The sequence below is a fragment of the Gadus chalcogrammus genome, chromosome 15 (assembly GCF_026213295.1).
Source record: "Gadus chalcogrammus isolate NIFS_2021 chromosome 15, NIFS_Gcha_1.0, whole genome shotgun sequence".
NCBI classification, from domain to species: Eukaryota; Metazoa; Chordata; class Actinopteri; order Gadiformes; family Gadidae; genus Gadus; species Gadus chalcogrammus.
Genome location: NC_079426.1, coordinates 7,262,555 through 7,280,438, shown reverse-complemented (window position 1 = coordinate 7,280,438; position 17,884 = coordinate 7,262,555). Strand labels below are relative to the sequence as shown.

General features: G+C 41.4%; 1 protein-coding gene and 1 long non-coding RNA gene across 5 annotated transcripts; one reads left to right on the top strand and one right to left on the bottom strand.

The window, feature by feature from the left end:
- Positions 1-555: 555 nt before the first annotated feature.
- Positions 556-14,033, bottom strand: LOC130404568 (DELTA-sagatoxin-Srs1a-like). Of its 3 annotated transcripts, XM_056609375.1 has the most exons (5): positions 13,971-14,033; positions 12,625-12,726; positions 10,073-10,129; positions 2,365-2,445; positions 556-1,967 (listed from the first exon to the last, which is right to left on the bottom strand). In XM_056609375.1, exons 1-5 carry the CDS (start codon positions 13,973-13,975, stop codon positions 1,508-1,510), a joined length of 705 nt encoding a protein of 234 aa, XP_056465350.1. In that variant the 5' UTR covers positions 13,976-14,033; the 3' UTR covers positions 556-1,507. The 3 variants fall into 3 exon arrangements, with proteins under 3 accessions (XP_056465350.1, XP_056465352.1, XP_056465351.1); XM_056609377.1 differs by lacking the exons at positions 12,625-12,726; positions 13,971-14,033 and adding an exon at positions 10,835-10,960 and having other exon boundaries at positions 557-1,967; positions 10,073-10,121; XM_056609376.1 differs by lacking the exons at positions 12,625-12,726; positions 13,971-14,033 and adding an exon at positions 10,835-10,960 and having other exon boundaries at positions 559-1,967.
- Positions 14,034-14,135: 102 nt separating this feature from the next.
- LOC130404571 (uncharacterized) lies at positions 14,136-16,227 on the top strand. Of its 2 annotated transcripts, XR_008904239.1 has the most exons (3): positions 14,136-14,629; positions 15,433-15,491; positions 15,695-16,227. It is a non-coding gene; the product is annotated as an uncharacterized LOC130404571 (long non-coding RNA). The 2 variants fall into 2 exon arrangements; XR_008904238.1 differs by lacking the exon at positions 14,136-14,629 and having other exon boundaries at positions 14,636-15,491.
- Positions 16,228-17,884: the final 1,657 nt, after the last annotated feature.

Sequence of the window (17,884 nt, the reverse complement as noted above, 5' to 3'; positions counted from 1 at the left end):
AATTCACAAACACGAGAAATACAACACATCCAATACAATCCAATAATTGAATCATATAAAACACATTTCTAAACATATTCTAAATCGTGTATGTATATATACATACACTGCTACTTGCTACTTGCTACTACTACTACTTACCTAAAAGGCCTTTTGCACATGCACCACAAATGTAACCTACTGCCGTGTTCTTTTGAAGCTTCAGTTGAGTTTACCGTTAATTCAAGTAAGATAGAAAGCACTGTCTGGCAAGCGGTATAACTATGCGCACTGGGAGATTTGAGCCACTCGTCAAATGAGCCGGTACAATTGTCCACTGATCTAGGGTGTGTGTGCATATTTATACAGATGGCTCCACCTCTATTAGGAGCTGTGTTTTTCCACAGCTTGGACTGAGTCTGCCATATTGGGTGATATGATGATGATATTTTGGTGATGTTCTGTGTATTTTAGCTGTACGTGCCTATGGTATCGTCACATTTATTTTGCGTCCTTCCTCCTACGCACTCTACACGCACCACCCCTCGCCTAAAGGGTTAACTCCAGTATGTAGGAACACGTCTGATGCGGTTTATCTCGTGTTGTGTGTTGCATGGGTGAAAGGGCCACTCCTCATCATCTCCGGACCTGTTTTTCCGTTGTCAAGGAATACCTCGCAGGAACTGCGTATGTTTGTTTTGATCCCCCTGTCGCACAAAAGTGAAGATTCTGTCTACCAATCAATGGATGGTGTGTGTAGCTCTGCCTTTTCGGCACCCTTTCAGACCGCTTGGTACCCCATTGGAGGAGTACCAAAAATAGGAGGCTCAGCGTGGCTCAGCGCAGCTCAGCATGGCTCAGCGTGCTTATTTTGGGACCCTCCCCAACTTTTTGTGTTGGAAACGCCAACATAAAGCCGTACTCATCTCGCAGTACTCCTCCGTTGGGGTACTGAGACGTCTGAAAGGGTGCCAACAAGTTCGAGCTACACACGCCATCCGTTGATTGGTCGACAAAATCGTCGCTTCCATGCGACAGGGGGATGATACGAAAAAAACACATTAAGTACCCGCAAGGTACTTCTGGACAATGGCAAAAGCTTCGTTTATTGAAGAAAATGTTGCGCAAAAGTTTGCCGTCCTTCTTGGAAGTCCTACATTGTTGCTCTTTGTTTACTAAATCGTGTTCTACTTCTTGCTTGGATTTAATAGCAGGCTACATTGTGTCGGGCTGCTATGAGGTCACAATGCTTACGAAGCTGCCACAGCTATCGACATTCGGCTTAAACCCCGCCCTACCATAAGGGTACTGTCGGTGGTGGAAACGCGAGCCGCAACTGAGCTAAGTAACTGAGCTAAGTTCGGTGCGGTAAGCGAACCGCACCGAACCGTACCGCACTGCTCGGTGGAAACAAGGCTTAGATAACAGAGGTGTAAAGAATGACACAACACTAGGTATCGTGGTTAAGGCTTTGATGCGTTTTTTAAGAGGGTAACCTACTCAGACACCCATTGTTGTGTATTGATTTTTAAAACCACACCGAGTCAGGTTTTTGCTGGTCAATGACCTCGACCCTCATCAAGGTCTCGCCGGTGCTGGACATGTTGGCTTGGATCACAACATACTCTCCATCGTATTGTAGGCTGGAGCCGCCGCCCTTGCCACGGACAAAGCGAGGATCCGAGCCGTAGTACATACGTTTGTAGAAATCATAGTTGCAGTTGGTCTTGCTGTCAAAGAGGCCAATAGCAAAAAGGTTTTCATATAGGACACGGTCAAAAGGCACAGAGAACATGACGGCCAGCTTGAGTTGGTCGTTGTTGGGGTCCTTGTGGGATTTTTTGTGTTCTTTCAGCAGGTTGTAGGTGAAGGTGCACACAGAGCCGGTTGCCGTGCCGCTGGTCTTGACGAATTTGGCACTGCCTTTGGATTTCGATCTTATGTTGAGGGGCAGGGGCACCCTGGTACGACCGCTCTCCAAGTACACCCTGAGGATGGGAACAACGACGAATGACAGTCAGGAGACACTCAAACAACAAATATGACTAAATCCCTGTTTCCTTATATCCTCCACATATTGAACACCCTGATTGGGTAAGAAAACATAAACTATGATAACATAACTACTGCTTAATAAATGAGCTTTTATCCAAATTAACGCTTTATCAAAAAGGACTTGCAATGAGTTTTAGAAACCTGTCTTTAAGGCGCATGTAGGAGTTAGGGGGCATCTTGATCGAGGATGCCCAAGGACATGGGGAATGGAACCCAGTAACCTATGGCTGGGATCCAAGCCCCCTTACTCTCCTCTCCCTAAAATATAAAATCTGAGGGTTGTACTCTGTTTGTTTGTCTGGCAAATAATTGAACAAATAATGGGCTTACTGTGGTTGAGAGAGGATGATGGAATCACAGGAGTTGATGACCTCCACATCACAGGAACGGTCGAAGAGGTTGCTTACTTGCCTGGAAAACAGAGCAGTTGGTTAGGCTGGTTAAAACATCCTTTCATTATTAAAACCTCTTCCAAACAATGATTCTGAAATGTTAACTAAACTAACGTGCCTCATTCTCTGCAGTGTAATATCCCCCTTCATGTGAAAGCATGGCGGGGGGGGGGGGACCTTCCCTCTCATGCCCTCTCTCTTGTTCTTCAAGGAGTAGTTCTTAATGCTTTAGACCAGTGGTTCCCAACCTTTTGTGAGCAAACCCCCCCCTGACCTTACCCTGAACCTCTGGCCATCCATCATTTTTCGGCTACACCCGTGGGTAGGCCATATCCATTACCAACCCCACTCGCACTCGTGCTATAATGTTGAAAGATATCATTGCATCGTTTTTTCATTAATTTTGACTACTTTTTTTTTTATAACTAGTAGCAATGAATGCTCTGTTTTGGTGAAAAAAATGCTCGTCCTCCCGTTTCACGCTGTTCTAGTGTGGTGGAGGTGCCGCGGCCATGGCACTCCTGCGTCTCCCGCGACTCGCGCCGTGCCCCCTGTATGAATGAAAGAATGGCCCGGGCACCGTAGGCACCGGGGGCACAGCGGTCACCTTATTGCGGTTTATCGCTTGTTTATGCATCTATTTTCTTTCCTTTGCTTATGCAGGCAATCAAGGTAGAAGTACATTTTCACGTTTAGTATGCATATGCAACTCCGAGTGACATATCGTATTTCAAAAGGAACAAGATTGAACGGTTTCTCGTGGAATGACACCTTTAAATAAAAATGTTGGTTTTCTTTTTGGTTTCTTCTGGAATAATATTTTTTTTTCACTGTTAGCCTATTATTAAGCAGATTTAGCCCACAGAGACAATAGGAGGCTGGTTTGATAGGAAAAAAAACACGACCACTTCAGCATTGGCTGTAATGTATATATTTTTTGATCAAAAAGAACATTAAATGTAGGCTACAAGACGTGTAATTTTATCATGGACAAAAATCATGTTCACAACACGTGAACAACATATGAACATCACCTGAATAATCAAGTGAAAAACAGTTAACTATCAAACCAATCAAGAAACAGATCGCGCGCGAGGCCTAATTAGGCCTATATTTTCTTTCTTTCTTTCTTTCTTTCTTTCTTTCTTTCTTTCTTTCTTTCTTTCTTTCTTTTTATTCTCTACAAACTTTAGAATAGAATAGAATAGAATATAATCTTTATTTGTCATTGGGTTAAATACAAAGTATTTACACAACGAAATTAAGGTGCAGATCTTGTTCAGTGCTTTTTTTTTTAAAATAAATAAATAGAATACAGTAAGAAATATTAATAAATATATATCAACAATAACAACAATAACCCCAATAACCCCTCCCCCTGCCTTCAACTTAAGGCACATTAAAGTGTCCTACACCCTCCCCTCCCTCCCAGACAACAACGCCTTCTGCCCACATCTATCTAAATAGCAGCAGGTCCAGGAAGGTAAGCAAGATGAGGAATGTCCAGAGGTAGTGGTGATCGTTTATGTGGTTGTCTATGTATTGCACAGGGGTTATTTTTGTTTAGCGTACGTATGGCCCAGGGGAAAAAGCTGTTGGTTAGTCTGGTGGTGCGGGATTTCATTGAACTGTAACGCCTGCCAGAGGGAAGCAGATCGAACAGGTGGTGAGCAGGGTGCGCAGCGTCTTTTAGAATGGCACTGGTCCTGTTTCGGCAGCGGGAGCTGGCCAGCTCTTCCAGGGTGGGCAGTGGGCAGCCTGTGATCTTCTGAGCTGTGCCTATGACCCTCTGAAGTGCCGTCCTGTCTGCCGCCGAACTCCCAGCATACCATGCTGTGATGCAGTAAGTGAGCACACTTTCAATGGTTGAGCGGTAGAAGGACACCAGCAGCTTTTGTTCAAGATGTTTTTTTCTGAGAATTCTCAGAAAGTGTAGTCGCTGCTGGGCCTTCTTTTTTATTGCCGTTGTGTTTGTGGACCAAGAAAGCTCCTGAGAGATGTAGGAACTTGCAGGACGGAGCCCTCTTCACGCAATCCCCATTGATGTGCAGAGGGGCATGGGCTGGGCTGTGTCGTCTGAAGTCTATGATGATTTCCTTAGTTTTGGATGTGTTTAGTTGGAGGTTATTTGCTGAACCCCATGCTGACAGCTGCTGGACCTCATCTCTATATGCCGTCTCGTCGCCCCCAGAGATGAGTCCGACCACAGTGGTGTCGTCAGCAAATTTTATAATGAGGTTGGAGGGGTGGGAGGGGGAGCAGTCAGATGTGTATAGAGTATACAGAAGTGGGCTCAACACGCAGCCTTGGGGGGAGCCAGTGCTAAGTGTGAGGGGGGAGGAGAGATGGGGGCCGAGTCTCACTTGTTGTGGTCTGTTGGAAAGGAAGTCCTTTATCTGTGCCTTCCCCCATCGCTGATGCTGGCTTGGCGAGGAACGGCCACCCCCCTCCTCTGCATTCCCCCATCGACGATGACCTCCAGCCTCATCTCTCCCATAGCCACAACAACAACTCCAGCCCCAATGTCTCCTCCCTTCGTGATTTTCCAGCTGAATTTCAGAAACTGGAATATGTTGGCATCAAACTTGCATCTGTGTCAATGATAGCATCGCCACGTCATGGCCACAGGCTGATAACACCCAAGAGGATAGCGCCCCAGCCCCCCCCCCCCCCGTACTGATAGTAGTCCTGAGTATTACTGAGACAAAAAAGGGTTCAGTATAAAGGAAGTTTCACATAATCTGCTGAACCCAAGGTTGCCTACGTCAAAGCAGGGCAACTTTTGCATTCATGCTGTAACCACTAAGAGAGTAAACAAAGGGAAACTTAGACACACTGCTAACATCACAAATGTTATATCTATTGCCTCCAAACCAAAAACAACCTTAAAGCCTATCAACAACACCATCAGGATGGCTCTACTTAATGTCAGGGCTCTTAATAACAAATCATTTTAAGTTAATGATTTTATTACCACTTCTAAACTGGATTTTATGTTTTTAACTGAAACATGGCTGGAACAAATTAACAGTGCAACCGTTCTGATAGAGACAGCTCCTCCCAACTATAACTTTTTTGATGCATGTAGATCTGGAAAAAGAGGTGGAGGGGTTGCTGCTGTATTTAAAAATGTATTTCAGGGGAAACAGATTTTATTTGGTGATTTTCCATCATTCGAATACCTTAATGCTGTATTGAAATGCTCCCCCAGAGTTCTCCCATTAATTATTTACAGGCCACCCACATACTCTGCAAATTTTTTCGATGACTTCACAGAATTATTGTCTAGCATCTCCACAGAATTTGACTGTCTAGTTATAACTGGTGACTTCAATTTTCATACTGATGATTTGAATGACAAGTGTGCAATTTTTTTTTTACCATTTTGGACACATTTGAACTGTCTCAACATGTGAAAGAGGCTACTCATTGTAAGGGGCACACTCTAGACCTGGTTATCACAAAGGGCCTCAATGTTTCTGATCTCTCTGTGACTGATCCTTCCTTGTCTGACCACTTTTGTGTTTTCTTTAACATATCTTTTATTCCCGACATACAGACAAAATCAAATACTGTCAAAAAACGGTATATCAATGAAGATTCTAATGTACTTTTTAAAAAGGCCATCTCCTTGCTACCACGTCTCAACCCATGTTCTGCTGATGATCTTGTAGAAAACTTTAATTTGAAAATTTTGAAAGTCATAGATGTCATTGCACCTTATAAGGTTAAAACGATTTTTGGAAAGCAAAAGGCACCCTGGAGAAAAGCTGCTGCTGTAACAGCACAGCACCATGATCTATAAAGAGAGCCTCCGTGCCTACAATTTAGACTTAAAAAGTGCTCGAGAAACATTTTTCTCTAATATCATTAAAACCAACACTAATAATGCAAAAACCCTATTTGCAACTGTTGACAGACTGACCAACCCGCAACACAAATTCCACCTGATCTCCATTCCACGCAGAAATACAATGAGTTTGCAGCTTTTTATACTGATAAAATTGACGGCATCAGACGCGCCATCAATATCTCCACTTCAAACAAAAATGTTGGACTACCACCCTGTTCAGGCAAAAGTAACGTGGCAAGGATGGTATGCTTTAACGTTATAGACTCTCAAAATCTTGTGGAAAATGTGACACAACTAAAGCCATCCACCTGTTGCCTTGATACTTTACCTACCAACCTCTTTAAGAATATTTTCGACTGCCTAGCAGTAGACATATTGCAGATAGTTAACAACTCTCTCCAGTCAGGCAATTTCCCAAAAGCTGTGAAAACTGCAGTTATTAAACCCCTTTTAAAAAAGCGGAGCCTAGATGCCTTTACATTTAGACATTTACATTTAGGGCATTTAGCAGACGATTTTATCCAAAGCGACTTACAATAAGTAAATTTGTCATAAGAAGTGCATCAATATATCGCTGTCGGTACAGAAAGGATGTTCATAGAACCAAGTGCAAGTACCACAATCGCTAGGCTAATCAATTCCCGTGTTACAGCCATGATAGCAGTAGTTGCTACACAGTTAAGTGCTCTAATACAATACAGTGCAATACAATACAATGCAATACAATACAATACAATGGTGGCCAGAAGGGGGGGGGGTGGCTATGCAGTGTCGAGGTGGACTCTGAACAGGTGAGTCTTGAGTCTTTTTCGGAAGATAGTGAGCGACTCAGCGGTCCTGAGAGCGGCAGGGAGCTCGTTCCACCACTGAGGTCCCAAAACCGAGAAAAGTTGTGACTTTGCTGAACGGCCTTTGCTAGCTCTTAGCGATGGAGGTTCCAGATGTCCAGCTGAGGTCGTTGAGCGGAGGGATCGAGCTGAGGTGTGTGAGATGCCTCTATTATTAACAACTACAGACCAATATCTAATCTACACTTCACTAAAATCATTGAGAAAGTTGTCCTATAGCAACTTAATCACTTCCTGGCATCAACTGGTTGCTATGACACCTTCCAATCAGGATTTCGACCCCTGCACAGCACTGAGACCGCCCTTATTAAAGTTGTGAATGACATCCGTCTTAACACAGACTCTGGCAAAACCTCAATACTAATGCTACTTGATCATTGCTATGCTGATGAAACGCAAATCTATGTATCGCTATCACCAAATGACTATCGGCCCATGGATCTGCTGTGCCAGTGCATTGAGCAAGTGAAAGAATGGATGTGCCGAAATTTCCTTCAACAAAATGAGGACAAAACAGAGATAATTGTATTTGGTTCTAAAACGGAAAGGCTTAAAGTAACCCAACACCTTCATTCTCTGTTCCTGAAAACCTCAATCAAAGCCAGAAATCTAGGGGTTATCATGGATTCAGATTTACATTTCGAAAGTCACATCAAATCAATTACAAAATCGGCATATTATCACCTTAAAAATGTAGCAAAACTTACAGGGCTCATGTCCACCGAAGACTTACAAAAACTTGTACATGCCTTTTTTCACTAGTAAGCTTGATTACTGCAATGGTCTCCTTACAGGTCTCCCAAAACAAACTCTGAGGAAGCTTCAGCTTGTTCAGAATGCTGCTGCTAGAGTTCTAACAAAGACCAAAAAATTTGAACACATTACACCAATTCGGAAATTGTTACATTGGCTTCCTGTAGGTCAGAGAATTGATTTTAAAATCATGTTGCTAACCTATAAATCCCTACACGGTTTAGGCCCAAAATATTTAACTGATATGCTTCCACTACATAAGCCTTCTAGACCACTAAGATCCTCTGAGACCAATCTGTTAATTATCCCCAGAGTAAACACGAAACATGGGAAAGCAGGATTTAGTTAAGATGCAACAAATAGCTGGAATAAACTCCCAGAGGATTTAAGACTTGCCCCAACTCTGAGCACCTTTAAAACAAGACTGAATACTTTTATGTTTGCTTTAGCTTTCTGCTAAATCTTAAATACATTGCACTTTCTAAAAAGCTTTTTTAACTTTGCCTTTATTTTCTATTTTAATACTAAAATGCCTTTTTAACTTTCTATTTTACCCATTTCTTTGCATATGTTTTCTTTTACTTTTACTATCATTTCATTTTATTGTATGACAATGTTTATATGTGGAGCACTTTGAGTCTGCCTTGTGTATGAGAAGTGCTATATAAATAAAGTTGCCTTGCCTTGCCTTACAGCACTCACCGCATTTTCTGCATGAAATGTATTTTCTTGTTTGTATTTGAAATGCAAAGGTCTTTTTGTGGAGACTACGCTCGGGAACTGAACAACAGCAAGAGGAAAACGGGCTATATAACAACATTTGTTGCTTTTTTTGTTTTTGCTATCCGCCATGTTTGATTGTGTTGTGTTGGTTATTGAACTTTTAACCCCCGAACTGAATGAAAATAGGCTACTTATTTCAGGTAGCCTATTTTTGCACCAAAAACATTTGAAAACCATGAAAGTTTAAAATCCCCCCCAAAAAATAATTGAAATAAAAATCACGTTCCCAGCGCCCCCCCAAGGTTGTGCGAATGCCCCCCCAGGGGGGGTACCGCCCACGTTGAGAAACCATGCTTTAGATTGCACAATTTGTTCTACTTGTCCAGGCAATGTACAATACTGTACAATAAAGTTGCAGGTTTTTTTGCGCCATCATATTGCCCTTAAGACTGCTGTTACCTTCTATAAATTACAAAAATGTTGGGCTGAAATGAACTTAAGTAGGGCGTGCTGCAAGTATTTCATTGTGAGATACAAGTAAAAAAATTCTCACGTTTCTCATTTTCCATCACTGAACTAGAAGAGGCGTCTTTTAAACATGGCTCTACAGTGCAAGCGTTTCATTTGAATTAGCAAGTAAACAAAACTATGTGCTAATCTTTTTATCTCACACACTACATCACAGGTTGCTTTAGAAACAAACTGCACAGTGCGCTCATGAACATCAAACTAGGTTTTAAATGAATGCATGGCCTGTTCTTGATTCCTTTACATCTAAATTTTAGGGATTTTTGCAGACGCTTTTATCAAAAGCGACTTACAATGGTTCATACACAAATTCACATATACCGACGGCAGAGTCAGCCGTGCAATTCAACAGCCAGCTCGTCCAGAGAATTAAGGGTGGCACACATTACACTCCTGTCCCTGAACTACTGTGGGAGAAATTAACCATTACTTTTATATTAACTATGAGTATTATCAGGCCTATATACATCAGGCATAGACATTAATGGTGGAATGTAGAGAAACCACACCTGGACCCAGAGTAATGGCCTGATAAGGCACCAAGGACTTTGGGGCCCAGGCTACTGACATCCTCCCATTTTTAGATTAACTACAGGAGATGAGCACATACGTAAGGGAATGTAAGGCCATTTTGAACATATACCAGGACGGCCATATATTACATGCATGACAGCTCAGTTGGTGTGGATAAGAGGGACTGGGATCGGAGCCCCAGTCAGTGTGTCTTTTGCAAAACCACATGCTCGGCTCTGTTGTACCTATTTTGTGGGTAACAATAAAGTCTCTGTCATTACTTTTTCCGGACTCCCCGATTTCTATTGCTCATAGCTAGTTGAAGTAAATTAGATAAGTCGTTAACAAAAATTGCAACTACACTACTTAAATGAGAGGGTTGTACTTCCTGTCCGTCTATGTGTTAAATGAACCAATGACAGGCTTACTGTAGGTTGTAGGTTGTCTCTGCAGTGGAGTCACGGTCAGTCATGGTTTCTGCTTGGCTGGAGGAAACGGAGCAGTTGTTTAGGCTCCAATCACTTCAAACTTTAAAAAGGGGTCACTAAAACATAATCATTAAAACCTAGATGTTTCTCAATTCTCTCAGTTGAGAGGAAAAAAGCAGAAACTGAATTGCTAAAAGAGTGTATATATCTAATATGTGTAACATACATAACAACAGTATGCATTAAGATTACATCAAGCCCGACAACCTCGCATATTAAAGGAAACGGCAATCTTTAAGGCAAAATAACATGAATAATTTAGGATGTACTGATTTACCAAACTACAACCGAAAGTATTAGAGTACAGTTATAATGTTTGAATCCAGAACTAATGACGGATATTTAGAATATTTAAATTAGAATTTTTAGGGCATCTTTTTATTTTGATGTAAAAAAACTGAATTTGAGGATTTATTTTGTATTTATTATAAATTGACGGAACTGTTAAACTGTTTATCTGTCAAATTATATTTGAGATGAACAGTTAAACATTTAACTGTCAACATTGCGAGTGTAAAGTTCAGAATAACTTTTACGATAGGAGCCCTTGATCCTGTCTGCACATTATTTAAAAAAAAAAATCAGGACAGGACAGGTCAGGAGTAGATCTTGAAACTAAAAGGTTCTTTCAATTTAGGCGGTAAAGATACATTTTTTGCCAATTGTAATGTGAGAGAAAAAAAAGTTTGGCCAAGATCTTACCCTTTTTAGTGTTTGAAAAAAAAAAAAGGACGAAGGGACAATGAGGAAGGCAGCGAGGTGGAGCTGAAGAGTGGTGCTCTGAACAGGTACCAGTCAACTTGTGCTGGACCTCTCTCCAACCTCAGGTTTTATTCACTCAGGGAATCAAGACCTGTTGATGCCCACCTTATCTCCCACCCACACTATCGCTGCCTCTCATTGGCCTAGCCTCAATATCGCTTCTCCTCACCTAACCTTTCCACACCATTCACCGGGTTCAGTGAGATTAATAATTAACTATGCAGTGTTGGGAAGGATGCTTTTAAAATGTATCCAGTTACAGAATACAGAATACATGCCCAAAAATGTAATGTGTAACGTATTCCGTTTCGTCACTCAATCTGAGTATTGTATTCTGAATACTTAGATTACTTCCACATTGAATAAGTGTAGGAATGCGGCATCAAATCCTACTTACTAAACAGGCCTATTCTTGTGTGTTCTTCTGTTCGAACTGGCTGAATGTGTTAGGCCCAAGTCTCCCTGAAAGTGCACTATTTTATATAATTTGCTGTAGTGGAACAAAGACTATAAGGGTATGTTCATGCGAAAGATATTTGCTAGTACATCCAAAAGAAAATCACTGAGCTAAGTGCATATGTTACGCCCCTGTAAGGGGTGTGTAGAAAGAACAACGAGGACGCAGTGTTGTAGTCAAAGTCCAAAGTTGTAATGATGTTCACAATATTAGGAAGTTTAATCTGCCTAAAGAGCTGCTGACCACCTTCTACTCAGCCATCATCCAGTCTGTCATCTGCACCTCGATCACTGTCTGGTTTGGGTCAGCCACCAAACGGGACAGGGCCAGACTGCAACGGACAATACGGGCTGAGGAGAAAATCATTGCAGCTGACCTTCCCACCATTGAGGACCTGTACCAGTCCAGGGTCAGGAAAAGGGCAACAAGAATCGCCCTAGATCCCTCACATCCTGGTCACAAAATGTTCAACCTCCTTCCCTCGGGCAGGCGATACAGGGCACTGTTTGCCAAAACCAGCCGACACAAAGTCAGCTTCTTTCCCCAAGCAGTCTCTCTGTTGAACGCTCAGAATTAGCCCCCTCCCTCTATTTTATTATATATTATAATTATTATTATTTATTGTATTGTATTGTTATTCTGTATACTTAACCGTTTATTTATATATATTTATTTTTTTTGTACTGTTTTCTGTTTTGTGTTTTTCTCTTTTTTAGATATTAACAATAGGTTAAATGTTGTGTGTTGTGTAGGTTAAGTGTTGTACATAAAGAGCTAAGGGACCGAAGTCAAATTCCTCGTTTGTTCGCAAACCTGGCCAATAAAGCTGAATCTGAATCTGAATCTTCAACAAAAAAATGTATGCAATTTCAAATATTAGATATACCTGTACAGTATTCAAAAAATTGTATTTTCACAATATGCAAAACTAAATACACATAGCAATTCTCTTTAAACAACTTTCAAAATAACATGTAAATAAACAGCATATTAAAGTGTGCATTGTTTGAGTACTAAATACTACATTTTAAAGCTTTTCACCATGAGACATTTTTCCATAGCTATCAACTAAAAAAAAAGATAAACCTCTTAAAAGTATTGTTAAACTTTAACACATTTTTCAATAAAGTATTGTTTCAGCTAAAACACACTGACAATAATGTCTAACGACACTTAAACAGTGCCAGCTTATTCACACATTGGCATATATTTTACACGTTCAATTAGTACAGCGCCAACACGCATTGTCAGGAAATGGCGGACACTTTCTTACCACGAGGATGCAGTGTTGTAGTCAAATTCCAACGTTGTAGGCCTAATGGCCGAGGAGACCATACAGGGCATGAAACCATCGTTCACAGTCATCACACTGGACCTGTTAAAGTGAAGAAAAACCAAAACATTAATTATTTTATTTCTACTTTTTCTATAAGTATGTTTACATGCTTGTGTCAGTTGGCTTTCTATTAGCTGTACTGCAACATAGCTGTCACACATATCACTGCGCATGACTTGGCCGGCGAACCGGCGAAAACTGGAGCCCTCCGCTGGACTTGTGAAGGCATCTAAAGTGCAACTTCCACCTCCCGATCGTGCGCTCAGGTTTAGGACCGCGGCGCATACGCGTCCGGTGGAAACCCGGTGTCACTGAATTCGGTATACTCTCAGAACTACGAGTGGGACCGACACACCTATATTGCTATTGCAATTTTATTCAGTCTCTCCAGACTAAACGTTCTTGTTTAAATGTTTAAAAATAAATGCGACTTATACACCGATGCAACGTATATATGTTTTTTTCCTCGTCATGGAGCATTTTTTGACTGATGCGACTAATACTCGGGAGCGACGTATAGTCCGGAAAATACGGTACTTCTCCCTGTGTACATACAGTAGTACTAGCCGTACACAGAGTATGAGTAGTACAGAGAATACTTCTCCTGTACACCCAGTAGCAGTAATCAGCAGTGTGGTGGGATGGTTCACCAGCTGATGAAATAGTCACTCTGCTCATGTATAAATAACCCAGGGATGACCTGTCTGGTTCAGAGGGAGAGAGTAGTTTTTGTACTCTACTAGTTGAAACAGTGAGTTCATTTGTTGATGAAAAACAACTCTTCCGGAACACTAAAATGTTTTATTGTTGATTGATGTTTATCTGTGTCGTGCATCTGCAGTTTATCAAGTCTTAAAACTGGAAAAGGCTTAATGATTCTTACTTGCTTAATACATATCATAATCTGTAAATAGGGATTATTAAATAAAATATCATATAACATGTTTTCGCTTAATATGTTTTCGTAATTGTTAAAAGAAATTGACTCGTTCATTTCAGATTTTGTAAATGAAATTTTGTAAAATGCTTGGCATCTCCACCTGTTTTGTACACATCAGCCAATAAACCAGAATCTGCCCTACATGTCTCAACATCTCCCTTCCTGGTGGGACTAGCTCCGATGATTTCGTTGTTTTTAACGTAACTCAACCTCTCCAGCAGAAGGGGTGATGTTCATTTGCCCCAACAAGGCACCCACAATCGACCCCTTACTGACTTTACAGGGGGGAGTGGCAGGTAGGTTGATCAGTCTGTCTGCATCAGCATGTCTGTCTGGGGTCTACCTCATTGAAGTGCCGAATCCCAGGCTGGGAGTCTGACACCAGTGTGGCCACGCGGCCGGGCTTCAGTTGCGAGTTTATCCACGGTCTTGCATCATCCGAATTCCAGGACAAAAACAATCTGGACAGGAAGTCTTATTATTCGACTTCCTCCGTGTGCTTGTGTCTCGGTGGATTGGTGTGAACATGCTGACGACTACGAGACAATGGGGTGGCATGTGGCTGAGGAGGTAGAGCAGGTTGTCTCGTAACCAAAAGGTTGCTGGTTCGATCCCCGGCTCCTCCTAGCTGTGATTGTCGAGCTGTCATTGAGCGAGACACCTCAGCCTGACTGCTCCTGACGAGCTGGCTGTTGCCTTGCCAGGTTGACCAGTGGCGGAGCCAGGGGGTGGCCGGGGGTGGCCACGGCCACCCCCCGTAGAATCTCGGCCACCCCATTGGCCACCCCAAGCACCGGATCACAGCGGTCAAAAGTTTTGACGGCTGTGGAAAAATGCGGAACCTTTCTCGCACCGCTAGTACACTGCCGGACCCTTTAGCCGCGCGCAGCGCGCACACGTCCTGTATTTGAATTAAACGGCTCAAGCATGGCCTGAATGCCTGTTACCATCTGACGCTTCGACCGGCACCTGCGGCTAAGTGAAGAAACCCAAAACAGAAAGGTATGATATCATAATGGATGTTGTTTTTGTCTTATAATAACTGTGACTATCCCACCCATGACTATCTATTTTGCGAAGTTTAGAAGCAAGGTAGATCGGAGGAGAACATAGTAAACTGTTAAAATTGCTATATGCTATGCTGTATTTGATAACTACGTTGCGAGATTGTGTACAGTGTTTTAATATAATCTCTCTCTAGTCTCTACACGTATTTGTTTTTGCAACTTCGGATCGACTTTCGATCTAGTTATTTGCTGTTAACTGCTATTGTTGCCAGAACGTGTTATGATTGTGTCAGGTATATACAGTATTTATGCTGCATTTTGGATAAGTGTCATTAAAGAGGGAAAAATAATGAAGAGGAAGAAGGCAGACATAGCGTCCTTCTTCAGGGCAAGTGGAAAGAAGTCAGCTAAGGCAAAGAATGAGGGTGAGATGGAGAAAAAACAGGCAGAGAGCGAGGATGAGGAGCCCCCAGAGAGCAGCAACTTAAATGGACCTCCAGGTATACAGTATAGAGACTCACATATAGTACAGCTTGGTATGAGGTTATCTTATTTACAATTGGCTTAAAGTTTGTCTATTCATATACAGGTCAGGTTGAAAGTGCATTGTAAAACATATCAGTTCGTTTTTTCAGTACATTAAAGTATGGCATATTTGTATTTGCTACCCAGAGACACTTTCACTAATATTATACTTTAGCTTAGTGTGTTTGTTAAACACTATATAGCATGCATTAGAAAACCTTTAGGAAAATTACCTGTACACCTTATTGTAATTATTTTTGATGTTTCTGAAAGATTGATCAAGAGCAGGACAGAAGAGTCCTCCCTGAGGAGTGGCCCCAGTGGATCCCCAGGTAAATTGTCAATCTTACATTGTATGTTGTACTCTTCTGCTAACTTTTCATCGATATTGTCCACAAGTTTATATTGTATATGTTTAATGCTGTAGAAAATGAATTTTAATCTTTTGTATCTGTGAAATACTTGGATAGTGGATCATTACACCTTGTGGAAAATACTTTAAACACGTATTAATGTTTTTAATATATATATTTAGATTCCCACAGAAGATTCAGACAGCGAGAGAGAGGAGCCTCCAACAACGAGTGGCGGCCCAAGGTACCACCAGGTATACTCACTCTTTCACACATGCTGGACACTTTAATTCCACTTCAGTTTTGCCCAATCTGATACAGTGGCCTGATAATTCATAAACAGGTATGAGTCATACCACTCACCGTCCTCAACTGGAGTAGAGTTGGATGAATGGCCTCAAATCTATAACGTTTTAAGCAGATTATAGTGTTCAGATAATCCATTAGATGTAACATGGGATAGTACACTCCAATGTATGAGTTTATCTTGATTGTTATTAATCTCTGTTGTAATTTAATAATTGAATATGCCTTTTTTTCCATTTTCAAACGGACATTTCCAAATCAAGAACCGATAGATCTTTAAGGACAGTCATTGAAGTGTTCAGTTTTAATGAGATGTCACTGTTTGGATTCTCTGTCTGATATGTGTAAATGTGGCTCAAACTTGAATCTAATCTTGCAGAGTCCGCCTAATACCCATTGTGAATATGATGTTTGTTATTATGTGTTTGATAGATGTTTATGGATCGAATTGAAGAAAAATTGACACTGCTTATTTAAACAGGCTGTTAATGCTTGTCATATTTACATTTGTTGGAATTCAGCAAATTGTATTCAGGATGTTATTTTATTTATTTTCATATTTCTATACATTAGCTCAGTATTTTATACTTTTTGTTATTTAAAGATAAATCCATATTGTGATCAGACTTGATTAAAAAAACATTGCACTTCTAATTTTGTATCCTTGTTTTGTATTCCTGATGATACACTGAGAGAATTGACTTGGCTTGTCGCCATAAACTGAGGACATCTCTACTATAAAATAGAATACCTTGCTGTCAATGCATATCTGTACAACCATTGTTCGACTCAGTCGTACAATACAAATAAAAACACAAATAGCAATCAGTAAATCAACACAGTTTAAAAACAAGTATGAATACAGAATAAGTGTATATTCTCTTTTAAGTTTTAGCTTCTTTGTTACTTTGCCTTTAGGTATTAGAACAATTTAAATATATTGAATACTTTTCTATTGCACCTTCATCTGAATTCCGAATAATGTTGAGATGTTTGCTGTATGTGTCTTAAATAGCTCTGCATCTCCTGGTGAGACAAATGCTTGCCACCCAAAAATTATCACTGGCCCCATCCTGGCCACCCCAATGGAAATTTCCTGGCTCCGCCACTGAGGTTGACTCCACCGACTCTGAGTGAATGTGTGTATGAATGGGTGAGTGTTTGGCAGTATTGTAAAGTGCTTTGAGTTAGGGCTGTGAAATTAATCGAATTTCGATCGCAATATCGATTTTGGGGTCAAACGATCTCCAAACTCGTATAATCGAGTTGAAACGATTAATTTGACATTTTCCATTTTACAGTAGGCCTAGGGAGTTTATGAAAGTTTATGAAAGAGACGCGCATGCGAAAGCATTCAACGCGGCGAGAGGGAGTACAATTAAAGCCCAGTTCAGACCAAAGATTCACCTTGCAACGGCTTGCAACTCGCAACGCCTTGCAACGAGACGGGCTGCGACGTTCTAAAACTGGGCAGTTCACACTGGCTGCAACGGGCTGCGACGCTAGGTGGTTTCCATAGCAACTGTGAACGCTCTGGCACAGCTGAGAGCCGCAACATTATCATTTGCGTAGGTTAGATTAGTTAGGTTTGCAATTAGTTTTATTTTTATTTTGCTTGAGAGTAGGCTAGAGTTACTGTGTTTTGTCATTCTCCACTACATCTGCATTGGAGTAAATAGCTGGAGCTTACAGTTAGTTTATATTACCCGTTGTACTTGGATACATTGCATTTTCCGTTAGTTGAATTTCAGTTTGATCTGTCTTTGTTCACCATCGGCTCAACTATTACTTGGAGATGGATAACTTAATCATGAAAAGGAGAAGACGGCGAGTTATAAAGCCAAGAATATGGAGCCGCAGTTGGTTACTTCAGCGGCAGAAACAGGGTGCCTACGCCAATCTGTGTAGAGAGCTGGAAGTCGGGGATATCGACCAACGTCGGTTGATCCTCCAGCAACTGAATTAAGTTCTCCTCCCTCTCCTCGGACCAGAAGTCTGCCATCTTCGGATCTTTTTATGCTGGAGTGGACAGTACGGTACCGGGACGGAGTAAGGCCGTGACGTAC